This window comes from Amaranthus tricolor, chromosome 15 (genome assembly GCF_026212465.1).
Source record: "Amaranthus tricolor cultivar Red isolate AtriRed21 chromosome 15, ASM2621246v1, whole genome shotgun sequence".
In the NCBI taxonomy this organism is placed as follows: domain Eukaryota; kingdom Viridiplantae; phylum Streptophyta; class Magnoliopsida; order Caryophyllales; family Amaranthaceae; genus Amaranthus; species Amaranthus tricolor.
In genome coordinates this window covers 8,210,037-8,236,823 of record NC_080061.1, presented here as the reverse complement: position 1 = coordinate 8,236,823, position 26,787 = coordinate 8,210,037, and the positions used below count along the sequence as shown (strand labels likewise).

Sequence of the window (26,787 nt, the reverse complement as noted above, 5' to 3'; positions counted from 1 at the left end):
GCAGAAGACCTTCTCAAGAAATTCAACATGGGTGAATGTAAACCGCTGGCTACACCAATGGCAATCAATGAGAAGTTATCAAAGTACGATGGCAAACCAAAAGTCGACGGAGCAATGTATCGAAGCTTGGTCGGCTCTCTTATCTATCTCACACATACAAGACCAGATATAGTCAACGCTGTCAGCATCGTATCCAGGTTCATGAGTGAACCGAGCAAGGATCATCTAACAGCAGCAAAGAGGATTCTCAGATACATTAAGGGAACAAAAAGCTATGGGATCATATACGAAACTGAAAAAGATTTCAAGCTCACAGGATACACCGATAGCGACTGGGCTGGAAGCGTGGATGATAGAAAAATTACAAGCGGGTACGTATTTCAGCTTGGAAACAAGGTGGTCTCATGGTCATCAAAAAAACAGGCGACAGTAGCTTTATCATCAGCAGAAGCAGAGTACATTGCAGCAACAAGTGCAGCACGTGAAGCAGTCTGGCTGAGAAGGATATTAATCGATCTACAACATAAGCAAGAGACACCAACTACAATGTTCTACGACAACATGTCAACAATAGCAATGACGAAGAATCCAGTGTTTCATAGCAGATCAAAGCACATCGAGATACGACATCACTACATTCGTGAGTTAGTAGATAAGAAAGAGATCGAACTACAATTCTGCAAGACGGGGGAGCAGCTCGCAGACATTTTCACAAAACCCATATCAACTGATAGATTTATCGATTTCAGAAGACGACTTAGAGTTCAAGATTTTTCAGATTAGGAGGAGTGTTAAAATAATCTAGAAAAATCTAGGATTTTATTTAAATATAAAAATATCTAAACTAAAGAATTAAAAAATAAAAATATCTAAGATAATATAATGGAAGTAACTAGAAAAGTAATTAAAAAATTAAAAATATCTAAGATATTTTAGTAAACTTGCACTATAAATACCCATTGATGTAATCAATTTTTTGTGCAATGAAGAACAATATTCATTCTACATATTCACTCATCTTCCTCTCCAAATAAATCCATTCACTATTTTACCATCTAAATTTTCCTACAGTCACTTTAGGGAATACGTGCTAATCTAGAAGATTTAATCTCTTTCATTTTCAAGATTATCTCCCATGCTATGGAATCAGGTATTCTTCAATTTTGTATTTTTTAGTTTGTTCTTCTAATTCAACATAATTGATCCTATTTGTTAGTAAGAGTATTCACCATTGTTTTGTCCCTTACAGTGCTTGATGGCCGGTTGGAAAAGAGAGGTGGAGGTGGGTTGTTGGTTAGTTTAAAAGGGGAGGTGATGATTTTTTTAATTAATTTTAACTTTTTTTTTGCCAATCTTACCTCCTACCACAGGTAGGGATGCAGGCGGGGCGGGTCTAATAGGAGACCCATGGGTCCCGGTTTGATGGGTCATGGGGCGGGTACGGGTATAAAATTCATACCCACCGCAGGGATGGGGATGGGGATGGGTTTTGGGTGATAACTGCCCCGCCCCGCCTCAAGATATGTACAAATTTTGGGATATGTGTTTGTTTGAGACTTTGGATATGTAATTGTTTGAGACTTTGGATGTGTGTTTGTTTCAGACTTTGGAGTTTGGATATGTATTATGGATTTTAAGGCCCAAATGATTGAATATAAATATGTGGCACAGATGGGTATTAAGCGGGAATTTGACGGGTGATGGGGCGGAAAAAATGGGTATTAGACGGGGATGGATACCCAGATGGGTGGTGGGGCGGGGATGCTTTTAGGTACAAACCCATCGGGGAGGGGACGGGGAAAAAAATTATACCCGCCGCGGGGATGGGGAAAAAAATTATACCCGCCGGGGGGATGGGGATGGGTATTGCATTAACAGATGGGGATGGGAATGGGAATTCCAATCCCCGCCCCGCCCCACCTCGCTCCGCCCCGTTTGCATCCCTAATCACAGGCTACATTATAAGTAATAATGTTCTTAGCAAATATCCCTTAAATTTTGGGTTATTCATGTCTAATCAATTATTGGGATTATTGAATGAAAATCGAGTAAAGATTGAATTACTTTGGGTACATTTTCCTTTAAAAAAACCATTGCTAATCTCATTCTCCAATTAATAATTTCATTCTGGTTAAGATAAGTAGATTATAATTAGAACTTGTAAATTTCAAAAAGAAAATACTTAATTTTTAAAATTTATTTCATTAGATGGCTGACAAAAAAGTGATTTTTTAGGTAGCTATATGGTACTATTGGTCTAACCAAATATGCTACGCATTTCCTACCATTTGACTGCTCAAAAATGGTCAGCATTCCTTATCATTTGCCTATACCCGTAATATGATTAGGATCTCCTACTATAATCTAACTAAATATAAATAGCGAGCAATATTACAACGAGGAATTAATTTACTCATTTTACAACTAATAAATCACCTACCAAAATATCCCTTCATGTTTTTTGTATCATAATGTAACAATTAAATATTATACACTCTAATAATAAATCATCCATTATTAATTTGATATATGTAAACCTTTCCCCTTATAAACAATACTTTGTTTATCTTTAATGATGATCTAATCTATTGAACCCATTCTTTTTCCTTAAAAAGGCATAATACTTCAAGAAGAATAGGAAAAAAAAAATAAAAAAAAAAAATGAAAAAAAAAAAAATCCAAAGCAACACATTTTCATATTTTAGAATATTTCATTCAACAAAAAGAACATTGGACCCACAAAATCATTGTTGACTCCTAAGAGTCCCTAACTAGTATAACCCCTACCACCAAAAGCACAAAGGAATCACAATAGATTGCACCCCCCATAAAGAAAATAAATCTAATATGCATTCTTTCCTTCCTAAGATTCCCATTCCCATTCCCCATTCCCATATAAGATGGAGTATCAGTATTAAGTACCTAGAAATGCACAATTTTCGTGCACATTCAAATCAAAACTACGAAAAAGTTGTTGGAGTTTGAATGCCGAAAACCCCATGAAAACTTGATCTTCTTCCTAACAAAGTTGATGCAAACCCAACAACTGTTTACAAGATTGCTTGCACGATCTTCTTCCTTTTGCTTTCTTTGAATCCCTCAATACATAAACTACTGTTCGATTGCTGTAATTCAATAAAAATCTATTGCTTTCTGGCAACGTTAAGACTTATTAAACAAAATCTCTGTTAGAGTTGTACTTTTTCCTGCGGAAAAGGTATTCTTCCTTACGCGTTCTTCCTTTCTTTCTTTTTAGACTTGTTATTTCCATTTCCACCGCCCATCACCGACTTTTCTCAAAAACTAAACTAAATATTTTTTTTTTTGATTCTTTTGATGGATAGATGAATCGCCGTCATTAATCATGATGAATAAATTGGTTGATTTGTCATTTTTAAATTTTTTTGAGAAATATACATCACGTCGGTTCACAAAATTAGAAGATTATAATAATTTCTGGGTTTTGGGTTTTTGATTGCTACTTGTGGAAGAGTTCTTTTTGATTCCAGTGAAGCTACGTGATTTTTTCTATACAACAGGTGCAATTTTCTGTTTTTTTAATAAAAATTTATATTGCATATTAATATTGTTAATTGAAAGTTGATATTGAAATTGAGATTGGGTTTGTATATTCATGATTGATGGCTGATCATTTTTTTTGTTTAATTTATTTGCTTGTTATTTTTGAATTTTGATAGTAAAATGATAATTTAAACTTTGAATTTTGAAAGGTTGTTGATTTTACATTTCTTTGATTAGCAATAATGATAATAATGATCTTTGATTTTTACATCTTTTTATATAGATTGATTGATTGATTGATTAACAATATTTTGTTTGAATTTGTTACAAGACATTTTAAGATCAGGAACAGTCAAGGGTAAAGTGGGTTTAATCATACAAGCAATTCAATTTTCCATTTGATTATGTGTTCTTGGTGAATAATTTTGTTATATGAGTAAGTGTCTTGGAATATCTTCTAATATGGGCGAATCAAATGGATAGTTAAAAATCTATTAGTACTGTATTAGAGAGTAAAAAATGAACCGGGTAATTACCTTCTAAACACACATATTCAAAATCGACCCGAAGATCCGATATTTACCCGACCTTGTAATCGAACCTAACATGACCCGCCTTCAAACACGGACGCAGTGCAAAGGATGCCATTAGTATGAATTTGCATCCCCTCCTAATTTTTTTTTTGTTTTTGAGTTATCAGTGACATCATTTTTTTTCCTTGATCCGCCTATTTTTAATATTAACAAGGAAGTTTATAATGATGCTTACAATATAATCATAAACATAAATTATTATGTTATTGCCTTTGACTCATGATGTCATTTCATTTCTGATTCAGTTTCCTGTGCCATCTGGTTTTGTAGAAGATTCAATTTCAATCATCATTGTAGGAAAGGGGGATTGAAAGATGTCCAAACTGTTTCTTTCATTCCTGTTGCTAACCATATATAGATGTTTTTTTGAAAATAAGGTTTGGCAAACAACTGATAGCTGATTACAGTGATTGATTTGACCAGCCGATTTTATTAATTAGTTTGACCAGCTGATTTTGAACCCGCTGCTATGAGCAGCTTGTTCATAACAGCTTATTCAGCTAATTTACCAAATATTAGCATTGACTGGTTTGACTATTCAACCCTCTAATTAAATCAAAATAAGCTAAAATGACTTATTTTGCCAAACACCCCCAATATACAGAATTAAAATCTATACTTTGACTTTGCAAATTCTGAATGTCGATATGGTTGTGTACACATACATACAAATCGAGAACTATGAATGTTTCAAATCTCGCTTCCTATTTCAATATATGTGTGACGTTTTAAGATTTTCCGTTTGCAGTTGTGATTTGTGAATAACTTTAACTATTGTTTTCCAGGTTTTGAGATTGTGCAGCTGTTTTGTCATAGATTTTAATGGCTGAAGAAACTGGAAATTCTCTTGTTAGCAATGAAACAAGCAAAAGTGATTCGCCAAATCACGCAGCTGGAAAGCCTAGTGCTTCAAAGAAGGTTCCTCACTATCTTAGAACGTCAAGTGGCTCTTGCCATGATGCTTGCAAGTATGGGCATCCTCACGTATTTAAAGATAAGCCAATCCATCCTCCTAGGAGGAGGATATCTTTGCCACTACCGGAGATTCAGATATATGTTGATAAAAAGGTTCAGAAAGCCGTTCTATCGGACAAGCCTAAGGTTCAACCTGCCAAAGATTCCGCTCCTGATGAAAACATTCTATCTAGGAAATCCCCTGTTCATGATTCATCAAAACTAGTTAAGCAAGAAGCTAGATTGTCGACGAAATCTCATTCCTCTGATGCCCCAAAAGTGGTCAAGAATGTAGTTCATTCGGCCGGAAAGCCAGAGATTGCATCTACTGCTAAAAAAACTGTTTCGTCAAAGCGGATTCCTTTGAATCCTAAGGAAAAGAATGTCTCGGCTGGTCCTTTGAAACCAATTGATAGGGTTGTTAAATCGTCATCCTCTCTAAACTCTTCCATGAAATCAAGTGCCAAGAAGACTAGTGAGACTGAAATGGGTGATAATCCTAGGACTTCTAGAGGTTTTATCAGGAAGACTACACCTCCCATGGCTGCCACATCGCCTCAAAGAACTTCGAAAGTGGAGGTAAAAACGTTTTCGGTTCCTAAAATAGCTGGTAAAAGTCTAAATGATCATAACCCAAGAAGTAGAACTTTTTCCAAGAATCAGATATTTGGTAGAAAGGCTGAACCGAAGGAGCCTGTAGAGGAGAAGATCGAGGAGAAAACATTGCATGTGATTGAGACGAAGAAGGATTTTTTATCAACGGATGTTCAGTCTCCTGCCCCTTTGTCACCAGAGTCACTTAATTCCTCGTCCAGAACTAGCTCCATCTCTTTTACATCTCAGGAGCACACGGATAGTGAAGCTGATGACTCGATCTCAAACTACAATAGCTCTGCCGATTCAAAAGAAGCGTCTATTAGCTTAAATGAGGGGAAGGAGCTGACCCATAACAATTCTACTGATCAAGACCCTGAATTTTTAAAGCTGAAATTCAGAAAGGGAAAGGTGGTTGAACCTAAACATGAATCCAACAGTCCGAGGAGGCTACGATTCAGGAAAGGAAGGAGCTTAGGTGATGGGCAAACTGCTAATGGTGAGTCCCGAAGGAAGAGCTACAGGAAAAAGGGTACCGACAGTAACAAAAAGGAGGAAGAAACTGGTATGGTGAAGGTTGTTTTGAAACACCAAGAAATGGAGATAAAGAAAGAAGAGAAAGTTCTGCTGAATAATGTGATTGAAGAAACTGCTATTAAACTTGTCGAAAAGAGGAAGAGTAAAGTAAAGGCCTTGGTTGGCGCTTTTGAAACTGTGATCTCCCTTCAGGAGTGCAGGCCTGCTGTTGCTGCTGCAGCTGCTGATAGATGACAATTACAATTTACAACTCTACTTATTGATTAGCTGAAACAACAGTTTCAAGTAGGGAGTTCACGGCTTGTAAGCTTTGTTAGTTAAGACTGTAAATCTAACATTTTCTTTCTAGCTTTTCTGGGTTCTGTTTGGTAGTGTGAATGACCGAGAACTGTTGATTGTTAACTGTTTACTGTTGCTGGATGAGAATGAAGTTGTAAATGAACTGATTTCTCACATAAATAACAAACAGTATGTTAATGTTTGCTAATGACTCTAATTGATTCTGTTTGTTGTAGTTATTCTGATTCCATGCATTAGTTTCTAAAAACAGTTGCATAATTTAAACTTGTGAAGCTTAGGAAATGTTAAGACAACTGCTTAAAAGTTATTCTCGATAATACTCAAGTTGGTATGAGGTGGGTATATGACGTGTATAGTATAGATATGAAAGTGGGTATAAGGCGGATAAGGTAATGTATATGAGTACAATGAGGCCAGCAAGATGGTTGAGGAATGAGGATGGTATTTAATATATGTACACATTTGGGTCCATATAGATAAGATAAATTTACCCACTAAAAACGGTTCTAAGGATGGTTCACGTCTGTCCATTTTATCATTTTTATACAGAGTGAATCTTTTTATTTATTAAAATAAACCATTTAACATCTTAAACTCCAAATAGATGTTATTATATGATTCTTATTTGAAATTTAATGTAGCACCCTAATATTTTGAAATAAAACTTATGTTATTTTATTTAATTCCAATTTATATTTGATATTATATAAATAATAAAAATAATTTAAATAGTATATATATATAACTAAAAAGAAATATATATATATATATATATATATATATATATATATATATATATATATTAATAATGGTAAAGAGAAAATTAGTAGTTTATGTCAAAGGGAGGAAAAAAAAAAAGAAATAAGATAAGAGAAGATATTAGAAGCAGCCTTATCATTCACTCTTTTATAAAATTGTCTCTAAATTCTCAACATCATCATCCCTTCCATTCTCTGCCTTCTATTTTCATGGTTATTTTACGCCTTCACAATTAATCTCACCATCTTAGAAAATTTCTTCAATCAACAAAGAAAGGGACCCAAATAAATTAGGTTTTCGGTGCGTTTTGGGGCGTTTGGGGCTACTTCAAGAAGCGATTTTCCCAAGCTTTGATAGTTTTTAACCTTCTTTGGTGTGGGTAAGTTCTAGTGTTCATTTAATTTTGATTTTTGTTAAGTTTTCTAAATTAGGGTTTATGTTATGAAATTGATTTGGGGTTTTTTGATTTTCAAATTCTATAAATGAATTAGTTGTAATGAAGAGTTAATTATGTGTTTATATCTTGAATTAGGATGTAGAAGAAATTCATAAGAATTTCTGACAGTTTCGAAAAATATGATTTTTAGCAGTTTCTGGGCGTTTTTAGTAAAAGTGTTATTTCACAAAAGTTGTTTGTATACAAATTTTACCCAAGATAGGCTCAAGAAACACATAATTTGGATCTGTATAGAGGAAGTTATGACCATTTTAAGTTTCTGCTGAAATTTAAATATTAAATTAGAGTTTTATTATTGATTAATAAACTAAGAGAGTGTTTCTATATGGTGAATATACTTTGATTATTAAAACTACTTGTTGGTTTAATTAAATTAATTATACTAATAAGTTATATTAAATTCAAATAAAAAGTTGATACTTCATAAAAATAAAATTAAACAAAGTTCATTAGCTAGTCAAGTCAAATCTACCATCGATTTTTAAATACATACATGTTTATATTGTAGATACCGATTTCATTGAGGAGCCGTATTGATTGTGCTAGTTGGTTTGCTGTAATTTAAAAGGTTAGATTTCTTAATCGAATCTTTATTAGTTACGAGAAAAGAGTACAAAGGTATGTATCTTTCTCTTTAGCTGAGATTGGTTTAAGCACAAGGAGATGCTCTTCTTAATATATGGTTTCTCGAACCTTGAAATCATAGAATAGTTACAGAAAAGTTATAGATTGTTTAATGTCTTAAAACTGTTGGGATTACCTTTGTGGTGTCTCAAGGAATTGCAACCTCATTGGGATAATCTTGACGGTACATGATAGTTGGGGGTAAGTTTATCAGTACCTCAGACTTAGATCTTCTGCTACGGTTTGACCGTTTGTGGGGTGTGCACACTAGGGATTTTTGTCTAATAGTTATCCGGAGGGCCTAGCTAGCCCAATGGAAATAAAGTTCGTTCCATTCCATAGTTTTGATTAGTGATTCTAAGATTTTGAAAGAAAATGATTTATTAAAGAAAAAGGAACGGTGTTTGATTTATGAAAACAAAAAAAAAAAAGAAAGGGAAAGTGATTTTATAACGTATTATTTACAGTATTGTGTTTGCAAAAGTAAATGATTTGTAGTATATATGTAATCCTATCTGCATATATGTTTGGATTTTCAGTATAGAAACTAGCTCAGCTTGTTTGACTGATATTACATATCATTATATGCAGGTACCTAAAGGTTAGAATCGGGGTACGGGCAAAGAGCTACGTCCATTCATTTTGTGTATATAGTTATAATATTTCTTTTCGCCTTAGTTTTATGTATAATTAATATTTTAAAACTTAAAGGTGTAGATATTAATCAGCGCAAAATATTTTCGGTTAGGTTGCAATAGTTTAACTTAAGTTATGATTTAGATGTTGGATGGATAGTTTCCTTAGCGATTATTTTTAAAATAATCGTGGAATAACACGCTTGAAATTTCGAGTTAGGAGATGCGTTAGCGATTGAGTTATGTGGAGTTGAAACTTGGAATATGGAATGAATATTTTGTTGAAACAGGTTGGACGTCGGTCCTAAATTAGTATTTTAGGCAGTCCATAATTCAAACAGAACTCTGTCGAAATTTCGATTGAATTATTATACAATATAATATAGTTTAGTTACTCGAAATTCAGGGGTGTTATATTTAAGGTTTAAAGGTCACTAAAAAAAACGAGATTATTGCATAACAAATACATTGGTTGAGAAGATTCAAGTATAAGGAATTTCAAAGTTGATACATGAAAATCCAAGAAGCCAGGAAAAAAACCTTCTAATTTTCAAGTAATCAATAGTCACAAGAAAGAAAAAAATCAAATCTGTTTAGTAATTGGCTTTTTAACTAGTTTGTTAATTATATTTTGATTCCTTGGTTAATTAAACAATTAAAAATATTTTAAAAGTTAACTTTTAAGTTAAAAGATAGAAATTTTTTGACTTTACCTTTATGTTGGGTAGTCTAATTTTTTGATACACTAACAAATATTTTTACGAAATCTCTATCAAAATAGTTTGCTTAACAACTAGTTAAATAGCCAAACCAACTATTAGGTCAAAAATTTATAGATCATTTTGCGAGGACACATCTATATGGCCATTTGTTTTTGGAGACATTTCCTAATCAATGCTGTGTATCAGAACATTTGAGAGAAAAATAAGGGGCTTATAAAAAAAAGCTTAAACTAGCATATACCACACACTATTGGTTGCATTAATACAAATATGACTCATTATATTATGTGCACTTTGTGTTTACGTAGTTGTTAATACCAAAGATCAATCGGAAAAAAGTATTTTGTTATCAATGACAATTATAAGTTTGCGTACATTTAACTCTCCTAAATACCCATATGAGGAAGGGATTTTATTATCAATGAAAATTATAAGTTTGCGTATATTTGACTCTCCTAAGCACCCATACGAAGTAGGGATATATATGGCTATTGACCTAATAAAAATTAACAATCCTATCATGTGGCAATCGAAGAGATACCATGCAAATTTGAAATATCTCCACATTCACTAAACATTTATGCTGTAAACATGAGCTTAACTTCAACAACATTTCCGTACAACTAATGTTGATTTAATACCCAAAACAAAAGCCAAATTCTTAGCAACATCACACCAAAAACATCAGCTAAATCATGTTTTAGTTCAGCTGAAAAACAAACAGTAGAAAGGCCCACTTCAACTTATTGTACTAATATCAAAAGCCTTGCTCCATAGCAGCAAATTCCTACAAGAAGCAGTAAAACCCATGAAGATATAAAGTTAGCAGTTCCTTACCCTAAAGCAAGATAAATATTGAAAATTTGAAAAAAATAAGACGTTTTAATGAATTTATTCAAAAAATAAGCTTTGTTCAAACTTTATTCTCAAAATAAGCGTTATTGGCTCCAAAGTTAGGCTTGGTGTATTATTGCTCTTACTAACAGCGAATTAAAAGAAATGGTCAAAATTTTGGTCCATGGATATGTCGCTGTTACTAACAGCGACCTAATGTTTGACTGGTCAACAAGGTCAAGACGTTGTTAGTAACAGCGACTTCATGCGTGTTAAATTTTCCAATTCTCCTTCTTTCTCATTTCAGTTTACTTCCTCATTCAACCTACTAGATCTCCCTCTTCTTTCCACCATTAAAATCAACTTCAATCCTTCAATTAATCTCATCAAATTCCAAGTTTCTACTACTAATTAGTTCTGTCATCTTCCTTAGGGATGCAGGCGGGGCGGGTCTAATAGGAGACCCGCCCCATCTCCGCCCCATCGGGGCGGGTATGGGTCCCGGTTTGATGGGTCATGGGGCGGGTACAGGTATAAAATTCATACCCACCGCGGGGATGGGGATGGGGATGGGTTTTAGGTGATATCCGCCCCATCCCCGCCCCGCCCTGCCCCGCCCCGCCTCACGAAATGTACAAATTTTGAGAATTGGAATACCCTAAATTATTTTTCAAATTTCTGAAAACCTTGAATTATTTTACACCTATAATTAAGTTTGGATATAAATTTATGTATTGTGGGTGATTATATTGTTATTAATTTCATATTTTCATGATGCTTCATTTGCTCACAAGGTTTTTGGTAAAATGTTTGTTTTGTAATTTGATCGGATCTCTGGTTTCGTTAATAATATTTCATTATTCTGATATTATTAGCGGTTCATTTAGTTGAATTAATGAGTGTTAATAAAAACATAATGTGATTCAGCCATGAATACTACTTCATAAGGTCTAAGATCATGTTTTTTAGAGTAAGGTTTATAATCATGTTTTTTCTATATTTTATCCTTTTTTCTCAATAAAATTTGTTTATATTCATTACAAGTTGTGTAGAGGTAGGCAATATTAAGTGATGATTAGACGGGGATTTGAAAATAAATATGTGACACAGATGGGTATTAAGCGGGGATTTGACGGGTGGTGGGGCGGGTAAAATAGGTATTAGACGGGGATGGATACCCAGATGGAGATGGGGATGGGGATGGTATTAGGTACAAACCTATCGGGGCGGGGACGGGGAAAAAAATTATGCCCGCCGCGGGGATGGGGATGGGGATGGGGATTGATTTACCAGATGGGGATGGGGATGGTAACGCCAATACCCGCCCCGCCCCGCCCCGTTTGCATCCCTAATCTTCCTACGTTCACTTAAGGTACTATTTTTTGTGTTTTTTTCCTTTTTCGAAAATTAGGGTTCACAAAATGTTCATGAACTTTCACATAAATGCAGGTTCTTAAACTTGCAATTTACTACTTCTTGTTGATCTATAGCTTATTAAGGTACGTTTTTATTATAAATTTTTTAGTTCTTGTTGATTTTAAAATGTATGTCATTAATGGTGGTCATTTACACTTAAACTCTATGAATATGTCAAATGTACTTGTTATTTGTCATGATCTTCATATTGAGGTTGTTTGTTCATGAATTTAATGTAGAAAATGTTTGAGTTTAATGTAGAGAATGTTTGAATGCAAACCCTAAATTTGAGTTTAATTAAGAGAATGTTTGAATGCAAAACCTAAATTTAATCAATGTTGTTATGTAGTATATATTTATGAACTTGATGGTGATGTTGATTTTGTACGTATTGTTGTAGAAATGACTTCATTTCGTGTGACTTTGTATGTTTTTGGAATGGTTCAATACGATCAAGTAGTAGCAATGTTAAGTATGTTGGGGGAAGACGTAAATTATATGCATGTAACTCAAATATGGATTTGAATGAATTTAAACATCTTATATGCTCTAAGATTGGCATTGACACTACAAGAAGTACTGTTAATGTAAGTTTTAAGTACAATATGAGTGGAGAATTGTTAGCTCTTCCGGTTGAGGATGAGGAGGCTATAGATGCAATGTGGGAGTATTCAAAGTCTACCTCTATTCCTTCTTTAGAGTTATATGTAGAAAAGGTACCCCTAGGGAATCAAGATGTCAATGTTGTAGAAACAAATTCAAACCTGAATGTAACTTCTTTTGCTCCTTCTCATACACCCTTCCCTACCCAAGAACCCAAAATCCCATTATGCCATCTTCCTCTTCTCCTTCTAGTGAACCCAATCAACTTCAAATTCAAGTCTCAAATGATGATACTTTTAACTTAGAAGATACAAATGAGCCTTGGGGTGATGCTAATAGTGAGAGTAATGAATTCGTTGAAGCTCTTTCTGAGGACGATGTGGATGTTGACGAGGAAGCTCTAGCTAATGACATGAGCGCTAGAGCTTAGGCAACATTCCAACAATCATTGCTCCTACACCTTATGCACTAGTTCCCCCTCTAAATGAACACGTTGAGGACAACTCTTGGAGGTCTTGGGCTTGTGATACAACCTACACCGATGAAGGAGAGTTTCAAAAGGGTAAGAATTATCACTCGTAACACTGAGAAGGCAAACTTCCATGAGATCGTCGCATTTGACTACAGACGAGGCCTTTTTCAAGTTAAGACTAGACGTGGTAATAGAGGATCCACCAAGGGTGGTAAAATACAAAGTGTGGATTTGAGATAAATGAAATACTCTTGTAACAAACCCTCCATATATCACTTACCTTGACGACGAGATGGACGAAGGATCAAGGAGACGCAACGCTTGTTGACGGTGTGGTAGTGAAGGTCACAACACTAGAACTTGTATGTTAAGGTAAACAGTATCTGTATTTGAGTATATAAACATAAAGACTATGAAACAAACAAATATCATAAGTAAACAATTTGAGTATTTCTTAAGTCTTTTTACGTATAATCATAACTACAACTTAGTTATTGTTGAATTGCAGTAGAGATGGATCCAGTGTACTGACGATACAGGCGGATCACATGAGCAGTGTACTATGGGATGTCCAGGTTAGTGAACTTAGTATTTTGAATGTACATGCCTTTATACTTTAACTTTATGCTAATATAATCTTTGCGTTTAGGTGTTCGACGTGGAGACCATATACACCAGGCATCCCGACTCTGCTTCGTGGGCCATTGACGCACGAGTCATCCCCTACCTTCAGCGAGCGAGGTTGTACGACTTCCACCTCATTGCTTATGAGAGAGTCGATCGGGCGCTAGTCACGGTTTTAGTCGAGCAGTGGCGCCAAGAGACACATACCTTCCACCTACCTCTAGGTGAGGCTATTGTCACTTTACTTGACGTAACTGTGCTTACACGGCTTCTCATCGAGGGACATGCCATCTGCACCGTTGGACGCGAACTCAAAAGTTGGCAAGATAAAGTCCATAGGTTATTAGGAGTCCGACCTCCCGTAGAGGTAGCCAAAGAGAGTGCATTGCGCGTAACATGGCTTGCGCAGAACTTCTCGCACCTTCCTAAAGGTGCTGATGAGGCTACCGTTAAGGCGTATCTCTTATATCTGATTGGTTTTGTCTTGTTCTACGACAAGACTGGCAACAGGGTACAGCTTTTGTACTTGACGTTGCTTGATGCGCCATGGGAGGTCATCTCCGGTTACAGCTGGGGTTCCGCAGCCCTAGCTTATATGTCTAGAAGACTGTGTGAAGCTTCACGGAAGAACGTGAAAGAGATCGTTGGGCCTCTGATTATTCTCCAGGTAATACTAACTTTACATGTTAACGCTTTATTTCTTAATTTGTTTTTATGTTTCGTTTACTTTCTTATATCTGTAATTCATAGCTTTGGGCGTGGGAGCATTTTCACGTGTAGTTTCGACGGGACCCTTACCCTGCTGAGGCATACGCTGCATTGCCTCAGCACTCAGGCATCTTGTCAGGGGCGTAGAGAGCCTCTGTACCTTTAATATGCTTCAATATAGTCGAAGTGCATCTCCTTGAGCGCGTACTGCGCCAATTTGGGATGGTATAGGACATCCCGCCGCCTTGTGACATAGTGACGAATCTCCATCACAGCTTACGCAAGGGTCAGGAGCCCAAGAACTGGTTGGAGATCAACTGGCGCCATATAGCTCGTTGGGATCACAAGCTGGAGCTACTGGCCCAAGGTGCGCCGATCGAGGTTGTAGGCGCACCTTCTTCGGCGGATTATATGCCGTGGTTCCTCTCCATCACTCGTCGATGGATGACACCACGAGGTATTATCGCGGCAGCCCAGTACGCTCCCGCAGCACCGACGATGACACAGTTTGTAAGTATTGTTCAACGTTGATTATTATCCATAGAATTTACATGTTATACATTTCATTAATACTTCAGTCTTAATGCAGGCACAGGGCATTCCATCTGTCATCAGCTCCACCCAAGAGGAGCCTGTACGAAAGATTGCCCAAGGCATACTCCTAGGGACAAAGTTTCAGCACTTCATTCCAGAAGTCGTGTGCCCGACACCACTATGGACGAGCAGGGGTCATCTCCTCATCATGCCGACGTTCATCTTGAGGAGGTAGACTTAACGTGCCCCGACTATGGTGTCAGGTCCTTACAGAGTGCTGGATCATCATAGTATCAATCACCTCCCCTACCCGAGCGTTGTAGGAGGCGTCGTAAACCGTCACAGTTAGACAGGGTACAGAAAGAGGATTAGCATTAGTATACTGTTTGTATATATTGAACATTAGTGACATTTTGTATATATTGAACATTTGTTCATATTCAATATTTGTAACATTTGGACTTTTGTGTATAATTTGTAATATATATGTAGATGTATATATTTTTATCGTATTATCATATGTTTATTATGAATGAAATGATGTTAGGTACTCAGAGTTTTCGGCGATGAATCATTCCGCCAAGAATGCAGTATGAATTTAATCAAAAACAAACAGACAATCATATTCAAATAGGGAAAATGATCTCGAAAATTCAACACAATTTCATTCATGTTCAACGAATCCATATCTAATTACATAGTTCATTCATTAAGTTAAACCACCGCCGTTAACTAATATTGCTTCTTCAATTTTCTCATAATTCTTTCAGTCTCTTCTTTCCTATGTTACATATCATCTATTTCTCTCTTGAGATTAAAATACCTCATCTTTAAGCTCTTGTTTTTCTTTTTCAAGCGATTTAGTACCCTTCGGAGCAACCCACCTAAAGTACGTGCATCCGAACCTTCATCCAAGTAGAAAGGACAAGCAACAAAATCACGGCCAAGATCGACGTCACTCCAATCTGTATTAATTTCAACTTCATAACCACAATCACAAAGCTCTTCAATAGAATGCTCCTGTGACATCTACAGAACGCATATGATACAGTAACATAAGTAAACATTCAAAAATAACATTAACATTTATAAATTGAGAATAATACTAACATAATACTTTATGTTACCTTCAAAATCAATTAATTAAAACAAGAATGATGGAATTTGGATACAATGAAGTAGGGAGATGATGGAGTTATTTATAGAATATAATAACAACGGCTATTTTCAACTTTATAACGGCTATTTTTCAATTTTACAACAGTTAGTTTAAAGCATACAAAAAGATCAACAAAAGTCAACCCAGGTCAAGGGATATGTCGCTGTTACTAATAGTGACATTATGTTTAACCAGTCAAACATTAGGTCGCTGTTAGTAACAGCGACATATCCCTTGACTAAAATTTTGACCATTTCTTTTAATTCGCTGTTAGTAAGAGCGAGTTTACACAAAGCCTAGCTTTGGAGCCAAGGACGCTTATTCTGGGAATAAAGTTTGAACGAAGCTTATTTTTTGAATAAAGTTGTTAAATAATCTTATTTTTTCAAATTTTCATAAATATTTGCCTAAGGCACAGAGTTAAAATGGGTCTCAATATGTAAAATTTTGGTGGATAAGGTATACACTAAAAATGATTTGACATTTATGATTAATTCTTTTAACAATTAAGAAGAATATAACCCGCTAAAGTTCAGAATCAACTTTCTATAGAAATGGCCTATTTTATTTAGTTTGTCTAGGGCCCATAAAATACCAGGAACTGAGTTAGCCAACATGAAAGTAAATAATTTTCAAGACTTATATCATTTTTAACAAGAAAATTACAAGTTTAGTAAGCATATATACCTTCTTAATTGTCATTAATCCAATCAAGTTTCCAACACTTAATGCACTTCATAGCATTTAATGCACTTCATAGCATTCATCACTTCAGGCTTATAAGACAACACTCTCCCATCAGCTTCCCTTGGTAATATTGTACGATTCCTCAAAAGACGTAGCAAGAGACATAGGTATCGCCAAGAAATAGCGAGCCATCCTAGAAAGGCGAGGATACTTGGCGCAGTTATTACTCCACCATCGCAGCACACTGAAGTTCTCCCTCAATGGCAACACTGGCTCTTCCATATACAACTCCAGTTCCACCTTTTGAGTCATATCATTCACGACTTGTATTGCCTTGACTTTGGAACTTGAATTAGCCGATGAAGACTCTAATTTGATCACATTGAATCGCATAGTCATCATTATAGAGCTTACGAATGGTATTTGAAACAATGGTAGCCCTCGAGTCATCATCAGATAGACATAACTCCACGAATTTCATTTTGTAGCGAGGATCAAGAAACGCAGCAACCGAAAATACTAAGTACATGGTTCCCCAGTAATCATTGAAGATTTTAAGCATTTTCAACGCCACATGCTTCACGAATTCATCAGTACCGACAGACTCTTGGATAAGGTAAGACCGAATCTCTTGGAGAAGAGGTAGGAAGAGATTAGATGTAGGGTTCTCAAATCGGAATACTCCTTCAGTAACTTCATAAATTTTATCAGCAATTGTGCACATTTTCCTAAACTTTTCCCATTCCTCCTTTGAGGGTACTTCATAAAAACCATCATCTCCAATTGATGAAAACTCTCCCATTTCTTCCAATTGCAAGGCTTGTGAAAGCTTATAAGTTGTTAAATACCATAAGGGCATTGAGTTCGACCAACTTAACAACTTAACTTTGTCGATGATACTATCGATTTCCTCGAATCCTTCTTGAACCATTGTGCAAATTAGATCGGAACAAGCCTCCACATGAAAGAATTGGCTAGACATAGGATGTTCTCTCTTCGTTTGAACTCGTTCCTTCACTTCCTTAGCCATTTCATCAGCATCATCTAGAAGAGTTAATGTGAGCAGATTGGGAAGACAGGTTTCCCTAAGTAAAGGAAATCATTTCACAAATCATTAATACACAACATAAGATATATAATCTCTACATTTAGTTTGACAATACTTGTATATTTCAAGAACTATGTCCCTTATTTCAACGGGGCGAATGATTTTTAACTCTTATGTTTTGGATGATAATGGACTATAGTAAAATAACTATATCATGCACATTCTTATTTATGTAAAGTTGGACATCATGGTTGCTGCCAATGGCCAATCAGAAATAACTTATTTATTAGTAGTGTTATCACTGACAAGGCAAGGTTTCGTATATTCGACCCCAAACCCCACTACCCTAGGTGGGAGCCACTTAATAGCAGATTCAGAATGTTATGTTGTGTTATACATTTCAAGAACTATTAACATTTTTAAATTATAAATTGACTAAACAACTACAAAGAACATGATAGTATAAGATGAAGAATAAACCTAAATAGAAGAAACTATGCTTCTTTGAACACTAATATAACTAAGAGAACATAAAGAAATAAATACCATAGTATTGTATCCATAAACCGATGTAGCATGTAGTCATTAAGGTCACTTGACATCACTTAAATCCAAAATAAAATCAAATAGTGCAAGAGATGAGTCAGTTAGTGACTAGGGTTTGAAATCCATAATGTGGGTTTTACATAAATTTTTATTTAATTATTAACATCACTTTTTTTTTTTTTTCTAGATCCGCCAATAAACAAATTTGCATTACACCTCTATTAAACCCTTTTAAAATTACAATAAATAACCAAAACACAAAAGAAACTCATCAAGGCTCATCAATTTTTGTGGACATTAAACTACAAGAATCATCTTTATCTCTTCAAAACTTTAAGAGTATAGAGACAAAAACAATATACTTTGAGTTTCTAAGTATTTACAGAGTAATTAATTATTTTATACAAGTGGCGAAGCTAATTAGGGGCCAAGCCGACCCATCACCCATATGTAGTACACTAATTCTTAAATATTAAATGAAACGGTCTCGAAACCATTTCTATTAAGTTGGTCTAATATACATTTTTTGTCTTAAAGTGATCACTTATAATGCTAAAGTGATCACCTACGACTTTAAAATAATTATTTTTTTATAGGCTTAAAATAATTACTTATAACCTTAAAACGATCATTTATGATCTTAAAATAATCAATTAAAAAATAAGCTAATTATATGGGCCCGTCTCAGTCTCATACAAAACGAGCCTATTCGGCCTACAACTTTTTTAAACTTTATGTTACTCAAACTACTTGTTGGTCTTGTTGCCAAATATAACAAAATCCATGAAATGCCCTAATATTGTGGCATTTGAACCCTAATATGTAAAATCTTTTTATATATTAACATAATAAATTTTGACCTCATGTTCACAATCATACAAAATATCACTTCTTAGCTAATATTGGCATCATGTTAAAATCTAAGGATAATCAAAACATTTGAATCATGCCCAAAAAACCCACCTCTTATTTAGACTAAATTCATTTCATGAGTTCACATCACAAGAAATAACTTCAAATCAAATATATCACACAAAATAATTAACAAAGCAAGAAATTTTCCATTTTTATCGAAGTCAAAAAAAGAAAAATTTAAATTTTTGTCAAAATCAAACTCATAAAAGGAATCATCAAATTCTCATTTCTCAACATATATATGATCATAACAACTAATTAACACATAAAATGATAATTTAAAGCCTAAAAGAAGTGTCAAGTTAACCTGATTTTGGAGCAAAGAGAGTATTTTTCTTCAATTTGATAAAAATCCATTTAATTAGGGTTAAGGGTTTAACTTATATATATAAGGGTTAAGGGTTTAAATTATGATCATTATATATTTGATTTCTTATTTATTATTTATTATTTATTTTTAATTATGTAGTAATATAACTAATAATTAGAGACAAAGTTTTCTTTAGTAGTCTATCGTCTTGTATTAATTCTAGCTCTATGCTTTTTGAAGGTGACCCTCATGAGATTGGTATTATTAGATCTATACATCGTGCTAGGCAACGGGATAGAGTTAGGCTTAGAGGTCTAGCATTAGGGGCACAAGCTCAGTGCTTGGTATGGATACAAAAATTCAAATTAAACCAAATTAAATTCGATGTTAATTTTTTCAATCTAAATTCAAATCAAATTTTTATAATTTGATTTGAACTAAGCTGAAATTTTAAATACCAATTCAAGTTGAACTAAATCAACCATTTACATCAAACTAACCATTTTTCACATAATTATTTGAAAAAATTTGCGTACTCCTTATAAACAGCTCCTCAATAGACATTACTAGTTCATTTTCAAAGCATACATTATAGTTTACAAAACATTACAACCCTTTAAAACTAAAAAAAAAAAAAAAAAAAATCATTACAATCATTTAAACACAACTAGATAAGCAAAGATCCATGGCAATACGATCAAAATGTCACAAATGTTAAAACGATATTAGTGATTTGATTGTAATAAAATTAAATTTACAAAAAAAAATAAAACATTAGAACAAATGAACAATGATCAAACACTATACCTTAAATCTCAATCATCAATATCACTAATTTTAGTTTTATGCCAAATAGTACCAATTCTATGTTCCTTCTGAAAACCGACCAAAGTTTTGCCAAGTAAAAGATAAAAGCATCTTTAAAATTTAAGGCGTAATAAATAATATAATAATTTATTATTATTTTATTTTTTATTATGTTTTTTTTAGAAGAATACTTCATTATTTTTTATTGTTAATATTTATATTACTTTATTAAAAAAATAAAAAATAAAAAAATATTAATAACTCATATTACTTTGTTAAAAATGTAAGTTATTTCTAATTTTAATTCAAGTTAATATACATAAAAGTAAAACTTTTAGATTCTATAAAATTTAAGGCCACGAATGGTAGCACACGTGAAAATTTGAAAAATGTAGGTTAAAAAAAATTAATTAAATAAACTAAAAATCAAACTATTTCCAAAACTAAGTGTGAAATTCCCAAACCTAAGGTTTGGTGCTGTTCGCAGTTACTAACTGCGAACAGCCATAAAAGACAAAATAGCTGTTCGCAGTTAGTAACTACGAACAGCTAGTTTGTCTTTTTATGACTGTTCGCAGTTAGTAACTGCGAACAGTTAATTAATATTTTTTTTTCCTTTATTTTTGAGTTGTTTGTTGTATTTGCACTAGAGACATTAGAATAGGTAATTACAAGTCGATATATATATATATATATATATATATATATATATATATATATATATATATATATATATATATATATATATATATATATATATATATATATATATATATATATATGTACATAGTGGATCCAAATACACAAAAGTTAAACGTTAACACTCATGACCCTCATCTACCCTATCCAATTGAGTTGGTCTCCTTCGCCTCCTACGATAGTAAGAGGCGTTCGGGTGTCGCTCTGGCAGTGAAGGGGACTGGTACTGTGATGGCTGTGATGGCTGTGATGGCCCAGCCTGCGAGGTCCCCGCAGCGTCAACGGGGTATGAATGGTCCATCTCCTCCAAATGGTAGTCATAAGCAGGAGATGAGACGTGCGTATGGGCGGTAGTCGATGAGGACTCAGCAGCGACTTCCGGTATGAAGTGCTGGAACTGCGAGCCGACGAGCATGCCATGCGCAATCTCCCTCACCGGCTCCTCATGGCTGTACCGCATCACGTCTGCCGCACCTTGTGCCTGCAATTAATATTTAGTTAATGTAACATTATATTATTTAATTGACAACTTAATCATATAAATGCAAATGAAGACTTACAAATTGGGTCATCGTAGGTGCAGCAGGTGCTTAATGTGCTGTTGCGAAGATGGCACGTGGTGTCATCCATCGGCGCGTGATGGAGAGAAACCACGGCATGTAGTCTGGCGTAGTAGGTGCGCCATGAACATCGATTGGCGCACCTTGTGCCAGCAGCTCATTTCTTCGATCCCAACGAGCGATGTAACGCCAGTTGATCTCCATCCAGTTTGCCCCAGCCTGATTTTTCCGCGAAATTAGGTGCAGCTGGGGTTCAGTGTCACAAGGCGGTGGAATGCCCTGTACCAACCCATATTGGCGCATTACGCGCTCTGGTAGATGTACTTCGACAATGTTGAAGCATATGAGTGGCACGAAAGCCCTGCAGGCCCCTGAATGAATCCCCGAGTGTTCGGGTACAGCTGCGTAGGCTTCCGCAGGGTATGGGTCCCATAAAAACTAAAATACATGTTATGAAAATGTAAGTGATATGTTGATTAAATTGTACTAATGTTAATGAGTAATGAAATGTTTACCTGGTTGGGTCGTAGCAGGTCTAACTGATCTCGGTAGAATTCGAGACCGGTGCCGATGTGCTTGCGCGTCCGGCGCGCAAAATTCCACCTCGAACCGTACGCAATATCTGGTTCGGGTTGCGGTGGAGGAGCAGTATCACCACGACCAACGGTTCTGTAAGGTTGGCCGATAAGAATATGCTCCCACGCCCACAGCTGAACAGTTGAAATGTAATTAGTATATAATTCAACTACACCGGATTAGAGTTAAATGTTAATTTTGTTACCTTTAATATTACTATTGGCCCCGCAATCTCCCTGACGTTCTTTTGGGCAGCACCACATAGTCTCCTATATAGGTATCCAAGGGCTGCTGAGCCCCAGCTATATTCGTCGATGCGCTCCCACGTGTCGTCAAGTAAGGTTAAGTACAGGAGCTGTATTTGGTTGTTTGTTTTATCGGCAAACAACAAAGCTCCTATCAAATATAAGAGGTACGTCTTGGCGTACCTCGAAATGGTGCCCTCATCAGCATCTCCGAGGAGATGCGAGAAGGTCTGAACCAACCATGTGCATCGCAAACCGCTCTCCCTGATCACTTCCGGTGGAGGGCACTCTCCCAATATGCGATGCACCATGTCACGCCAGCCTGATAGCTGGTGTTCGCCTGTACACACGGCACGTCCCTCTATGGGAAGCCGCGTTAGGCTACATCAAGCAATGTGATGGTAGCCTCACCTAGAGGGAGATGAAATGTATGCGTCTCCTGACGCCATCTCTCGACCAGTGCTGTGATAATGGCACGGTCTACTCTGCCGTATGCTACAAGGTGAAAGTCGTATAACCTCGTTAGCTCTAAGTATGGGATGATCCTATCATCGATCACCCATGGAACGGAATCTGGATGCCTGGTGCCCAGGGCTTCCGCATCAGACACCTATGAACATTGAAAAGGTAAGTTATTTGTATGTTAGCATTAGTAAAATGTAAATCATAACTATCGTACACCTAACCTGGGCATCCCAAAGAGGAGTACTCCTGTGCTGATGCTGCATGGTCAAGACACTAGGATCTAGGGGTCCTGGAGCTGCTGGATCCATCTCCTCTAGTACCCCTATGAACATTTGATTCAAGTCTACATGTTGAATCTTCCCCCCCCCCCCTGGACGATCCTCTAGTACCCCTCCCAGTCTTAACTTCGAATACACTACTTCTGTAATCAAATGTGATTATATCATGGAAATTTGCCTTCTCAGTATTTCTATTAATAATCCTAGTGGCATGCGCTGTGTACATGTGTCCTCCAAGTAACCATGCGCTAGCACGTTCACGCCTTTGAACAAAGTAGCTGTTTACCTGATAGAAGGTGAATTCAACAAGTGTTGTCAAAGGTAAGAAACGTACACCCTTCATCACAAAGTTAAAAACTTCAGCTAAGTTCGTGTTAGTAACGCCATACCTATGACCTCCATCATGACACAATGACCACTTAGACATATCACCCACGTCATCAATCCAAAAAATTGCCTCTCGTTTTGCAGTCGCAATTGCCTTTAAACCATTCATTACCTTAACTTGTTGTCTTTGCTCAGCTGTTTTGCCAAACAACTTCTTTAGCTGAACATTACCCATAGCACGATTGAAGTTGCTAAGCATGGCGTAAGCAAAACCTATAATAAGCATTAGGTGGTTGCCACTTCGGCTCTTCAATGGTTGCTAAAATACCAGCGTGTCCATCAGAAATAACGCATAAACCCATCCTCTGTGTGACATGCTTACGAATACAAGCCATGAACCAGGACCATGCACTTATATTCTCCTTCTCTACCAAGGCAAAGGCCAATGGAAAGATTCCCTTATCACCATCTTGGGCAATGGCAGTCAATAAGGTATGACGATATTTACCATACAAATGTGTGCCGTCAATGGCGATAAGAGATTTACAATAATTGAAGCCTTCGATGCAAGGTTTAAAGGCCCAAAAGACACGTTGGAAGGTCCTAATATTAGGTCTCACGTATACACCCATGTCATTGTCCTCCTTAAAATACCACTCAAGTACTAACCCCGGGTTGGAAATTTGCAAAGCTTCTAAAAAGCGTGGAAGGAGTAAGAACCTTCCCAGTCCCGTAAATGGACAACAACGCTTGTTGCTTTGCACACCACGCTCTCTTATAATTCACATCCACACCAAAACGATCTTTAACCATCTGCCGTACGACAGATACCTTAATGGATGGGTCTTTAGCAACACAATTTCTAATAACATTGTTAATGACAGAAGATGTCAGGTGAATGTGTCCAGCCGAAACAGTGTCACTACTCAATACACAAGAACCATGCGTACCCTTATAGGTAACAATACGCCAGGAAGATAAATAAGAATCAAACGTAGCCCTAAGTTTCCACGTACAACCCCGCTTGCACTTTAAGGTAAGGACAGTTTAGTTCGAGGTCTCCGTTCTGTACTCCACATTTCTGCGAATATGATACACTCTGATAGCTTCCAACAACAATTCATTGCTATCAAACATCATACCCTTCTCAAACTCTCCCTCTTCGGTGTAAGTGGTATCACAAGCCCAAGTCATCCATGAGTTGTCCTCCTGATACTCGTCTAAAGGTGGACAGATGGCATAAGGTGTAGGAGGAATGATTGTAGGAATGTTGCCTAGGGTCATGTCATTTGCTAGCGCATCCTCATCGACATCCACATCGTCCTCAGAAGGATCGTCAATGAGCTCATTACTCTCATTTCCATCATCCCAAGGTCCCATCTCAGCAATTTCTCCTAAGTTAACCATTGAATCAATTGGAACTTGATTCGTAGGGGGTTGAGAAAAAACACAAGATGTGGAAGAAACGGCGGGATTTTCAGTTTCCTGAGTTGATATAGGCATAGGGGTAGGAGTAGGATTAGAAGAAACTACATTCCCTAATGGTACTTCTTCTACGTATAACTCCAAAGAGGGAATTTGGGTGGACTTTGAATGCTCCCACATCGCATCTATAGCCTCATCATCCTCAACAGGAAAGGCAATCAAATCTCCACTCATGTCATATTTAAAGCTTATATTTATGGTACTTCTAGTAAGGTCCAATCCAATCTTAGAACATATAAAACGTCTAAGTGGTTCAAATCCATGTTCGAATTGCAAGCAAACAACTTACGTCTTCCCCTAACATAATGAACTTTGCCACTATTTTCTCGAATAGAACCATTCCAAAAACATACTATAGTCACGCGAAATGATGTCATTTTCTACATTAATACAAAGAAAATCAACATCAACATCAACTCATGCCCATACAAGTACATTATATTCATTTGATTATAATCTTTTTTGGTCTAAAAATTATTCAAATCCATAATGTAACTAAATTCATACACATATAATACACATAAAATCCAAATAATAAATCACTTCATAAGTTCATAAATAATATTTCTAATACCAACATCAACATCAACATTTCTAATAATATTATCAACATTGAATTCAACTAATTCAACAACATTACTTCACAATCCAACATAAAGTTGTAAAAACAATTAAAAATTACGTTCAATACTTATGGATGATTAAGAATAGTCTTGATTTAACAACTCGAAACCTACATTTGAAAAAATAAATAAATTTGGTTAAAACCCTAAAAAACTACATATACACCAAAAAAACACAAAAAAAAAAAAATTTACCTTTAAGAAAGCTAGAATATCCCACACTAATTTTGAAGTGCCAAATTGAATGAGGAATGCAAGAATTGATGGATTGAATTAATGGTTTTAGAGGGAGAATGTCGAATGATGTTAGGGTTTTGCGAAATGGGTAAAATGCGTAAAACAGAAACTGACCTGCGTTTTTGTAGAGCAGGTCTGTTTGCAGTTAGTAACTGCGAACAGCAAATAAGACAAACTAGCTGTTCGCAGTTAGTAACTGCGAACAGCTATTTTGTCTTATTTGCTGCGAACAGCACCAAACCATAGGTTGGAATTTTCACGCTTACTTTTGAAAATTTTTTGATTATTAGTTTATTTAATTAACTTTTTTTTTAGCTTAGGTATTTCAAAAATTCAGCGCACGTTGCCTTGCTAATCAACAGTCATGTTCCAGATCTGCATAGGAAATACAGAACATGATTGGAGAGCAAGAAGTGAACAATACATGTTCTTAGAAAAATGTCTTGCATCAGCAAATAGACATACTTAATACAAACAACCTTGATTAATCTTTGCTGGTTGGCTATTCCTATTTATCAGGTATATTTTTCATCTAGAATTTGTCTCTACACATTATACAAATAAAAAAAAAACAAAATAGAAAATCTATTAAAAACAGATTTTAGAAACAAACTTTTATGACGCTTAAAAGTGTCGCATTTAATGATAGCGACGCTTCAAAAAGTGTCATTATTTTCAATGTGATTTTTTACGAACAATTTAAAAGCGTCATTATTTTCACATATTGTGATGCTTTTAAGCAGTCTCTATTTGCACTTACACTTTTTTATTACATTAGTGACTCTTTTCCAAGTCAATATTTGAGTTTTAGTACCAATTGTTCTTCAGTTTTTGACGATTTTTCAATCACTAATTTATGTTTTTGTGACACTTATTGTGTTACTATCTTCATTTTGGGACACTTTTCAAGTTTGTATTGAGCTCTTTTTTGT

The 26,787-nt window shown here is 35.5% G+C and overlaps 3 protein-coding genes, 1 long non-coding RNA gene and 1 pseudogene across 7 annotated transcripts; 3 read left to right on the top strand and 2 right to left on the bottom strand.

The window, feature by feature from the left end:
* Positions 1-2,666: 2,666 nt before the first annotated feature.
* LOC130801875 (uncharacterized) lies at positions 2,667-6,913 on the top strand. Of its 2 annotated transcripts, none has more exons than XM_057665810.1 (2): positions 2,667-3,539; positions 4,901-6,913. In XM_057665810.1, the coding sequence occupies exon 2, from the start codon at positions 4,938-4,940 to the stop codon at positions 6,432-6,434; it is 1,497 nt and encodes a 498-aa protein (XP_057521793.1). In that variant the 5' UTR covers positions 2,667-3,539; positions 4,901-4,937; the 3' UTR covers positions 6,435-6,913. The 2 variants fall into 2 exon arrangements, with proteins under 2 accessions (XP_057521793.1, XP_057521792.1); XM_057665809.1 differs by having other exon boundaries at positions 2,667-3,217; positions 4,901-6,868.
* Positions 6,914-7,323: 410 nt separating this feature from the next.
* Positions 7,324-9,087, top strand: LOC130801902 (uncharacterized). Its single transcript, XR_009039676.1, has 3 exons — positions 7,324-7,638; positions 8,225-8,284; positions 8,932-9,087. It is a non-coding gene; the product is annotated as an uncharacterized LOC130801902 (long non-coding RNA).
* Positions 9,088-13,459: 4,372 nt separating this feature from the next.
* Positions 13,460-15,366, top strand: LOC130801891 (serine/threonine-protein phosphatase 7 long form homolog). 2 transcript variants are annotated; one of them, XM_057665830.1, is made up of 4 exons: positions 13,460-13,597; positions 13,672-14,313; positions 14,397-14,864; positions 14,944-15,366. In XM_057665830.1, the coding sequence occupies exons 1-3, from the start codon at positions 13,571-13,573 to the stop codon at positions 14,424-14,426; spliced, it is 699 nt and encodes a 232-aa protein (XP_057521813.1). In that variant the 5' UTR covers positions 13,460-13,570; the 3' UTR covers positions 14,427-14,864; positions 14,944-15,366. The 2 variants fall into 2 exon arrangements, with proteins under 2 accessions (XP_057521813.1, XP_057521812.1); XM_057665829.1 differs by having other exon boundaries at positions 13,672-14,864.
* A 1,406-nt stretch (positions 15,367-16,772) lies between these two features.
* On the bottom strand, positions 16,773-25,306 carry LOC130800988 (zinc finger BED domain-containing protein DAYSLEEPER-like; annotated as a pseudogene).
* On the bottom strand, positions 21,149-23,268 carry LOC130801889 (serine/threonine-protein phosphatase 7 long form homolog). 2 transcript variants are annotated; one of them, XM_057665827.1, is made up of 5 exons: positions 23,127-23,268; positions 22,401-23,050; positions 22,135-22,329; positions 21,620-22,057; positions 21,149-21,540 (listed from the first exon to the last, which is right to left on the bottom strand). In XM_057665827.1, exons 2-4 carry the CDS (start codon positions 22,749-22,751, stop codon positions 21,650-21,652), a joined length of 954 nt encoding a protein of 317 aa, XP_057521810.1. In that variant the 5' UTR covers positions 22,752-23,050; positions 23,127-23,268; the 3' UTR covers positions 21,149-21,540; positions 21,620-21,649. The 2 variants fall into 2 exon arrangements, with proteins under 2 accessions (XP_057521810.1, XP_057521809.1); XM_057665826.1 differs by having other exon boundaries at positions 22,401-23,175.
* Positions 25,307-26,787: the final 1,481 nt, after the last annotated feature.

What these genes read in the sequence shown, in the direction of transcription:
- LOC130801889 (XM_057665827.1), bottom strand. Translation starts at nt 22,751, where the DNA reads ATGGTGCATCGCATATTGGGAGAGTGCCCTCCACCGGAAGTGATCAGG. An exon ending in GGCCAATAGTAATATTAAAG is followed by an intron (nt 22,330 to 22,400) that starts GTAACAAAATTA and finishes TCAACTGTTCAG; the next exon opens with CTGTGGGCGTGGGAGCATAT. An exon ending in ACCTGCTACGACCCAACCAG is followed by an intron (nt 22,058 to 22,134) that starts GTAAACATTTCA and finishes CATGTATTTTAG; the next exon opens with TTTTTATGGGACCCATACCC.
- LOC130801891 (XM_057665829.1), top strand. Translation starts at nt 13,571, where the DNA reads ATGAGCAGTGTACTATGGGATGTCCAG. An exon ending in GTGTACTATGGGATGTCCAG is followed by an intron (nt 13,598 to 13,671) that starts GTTAGTGAACTT and finishes CTTTGCGTTTAG; the next exon opens with GTGTTCGACGTGGAGACCAT.
- LOC130801875 (XM_057665810.1), top strand. Translation starts at nt 4,938, where the DNA reads ATGGCTGAAGAAACTGGAAATTCTCTTGTTAGCAATGAAACAAGCAAA.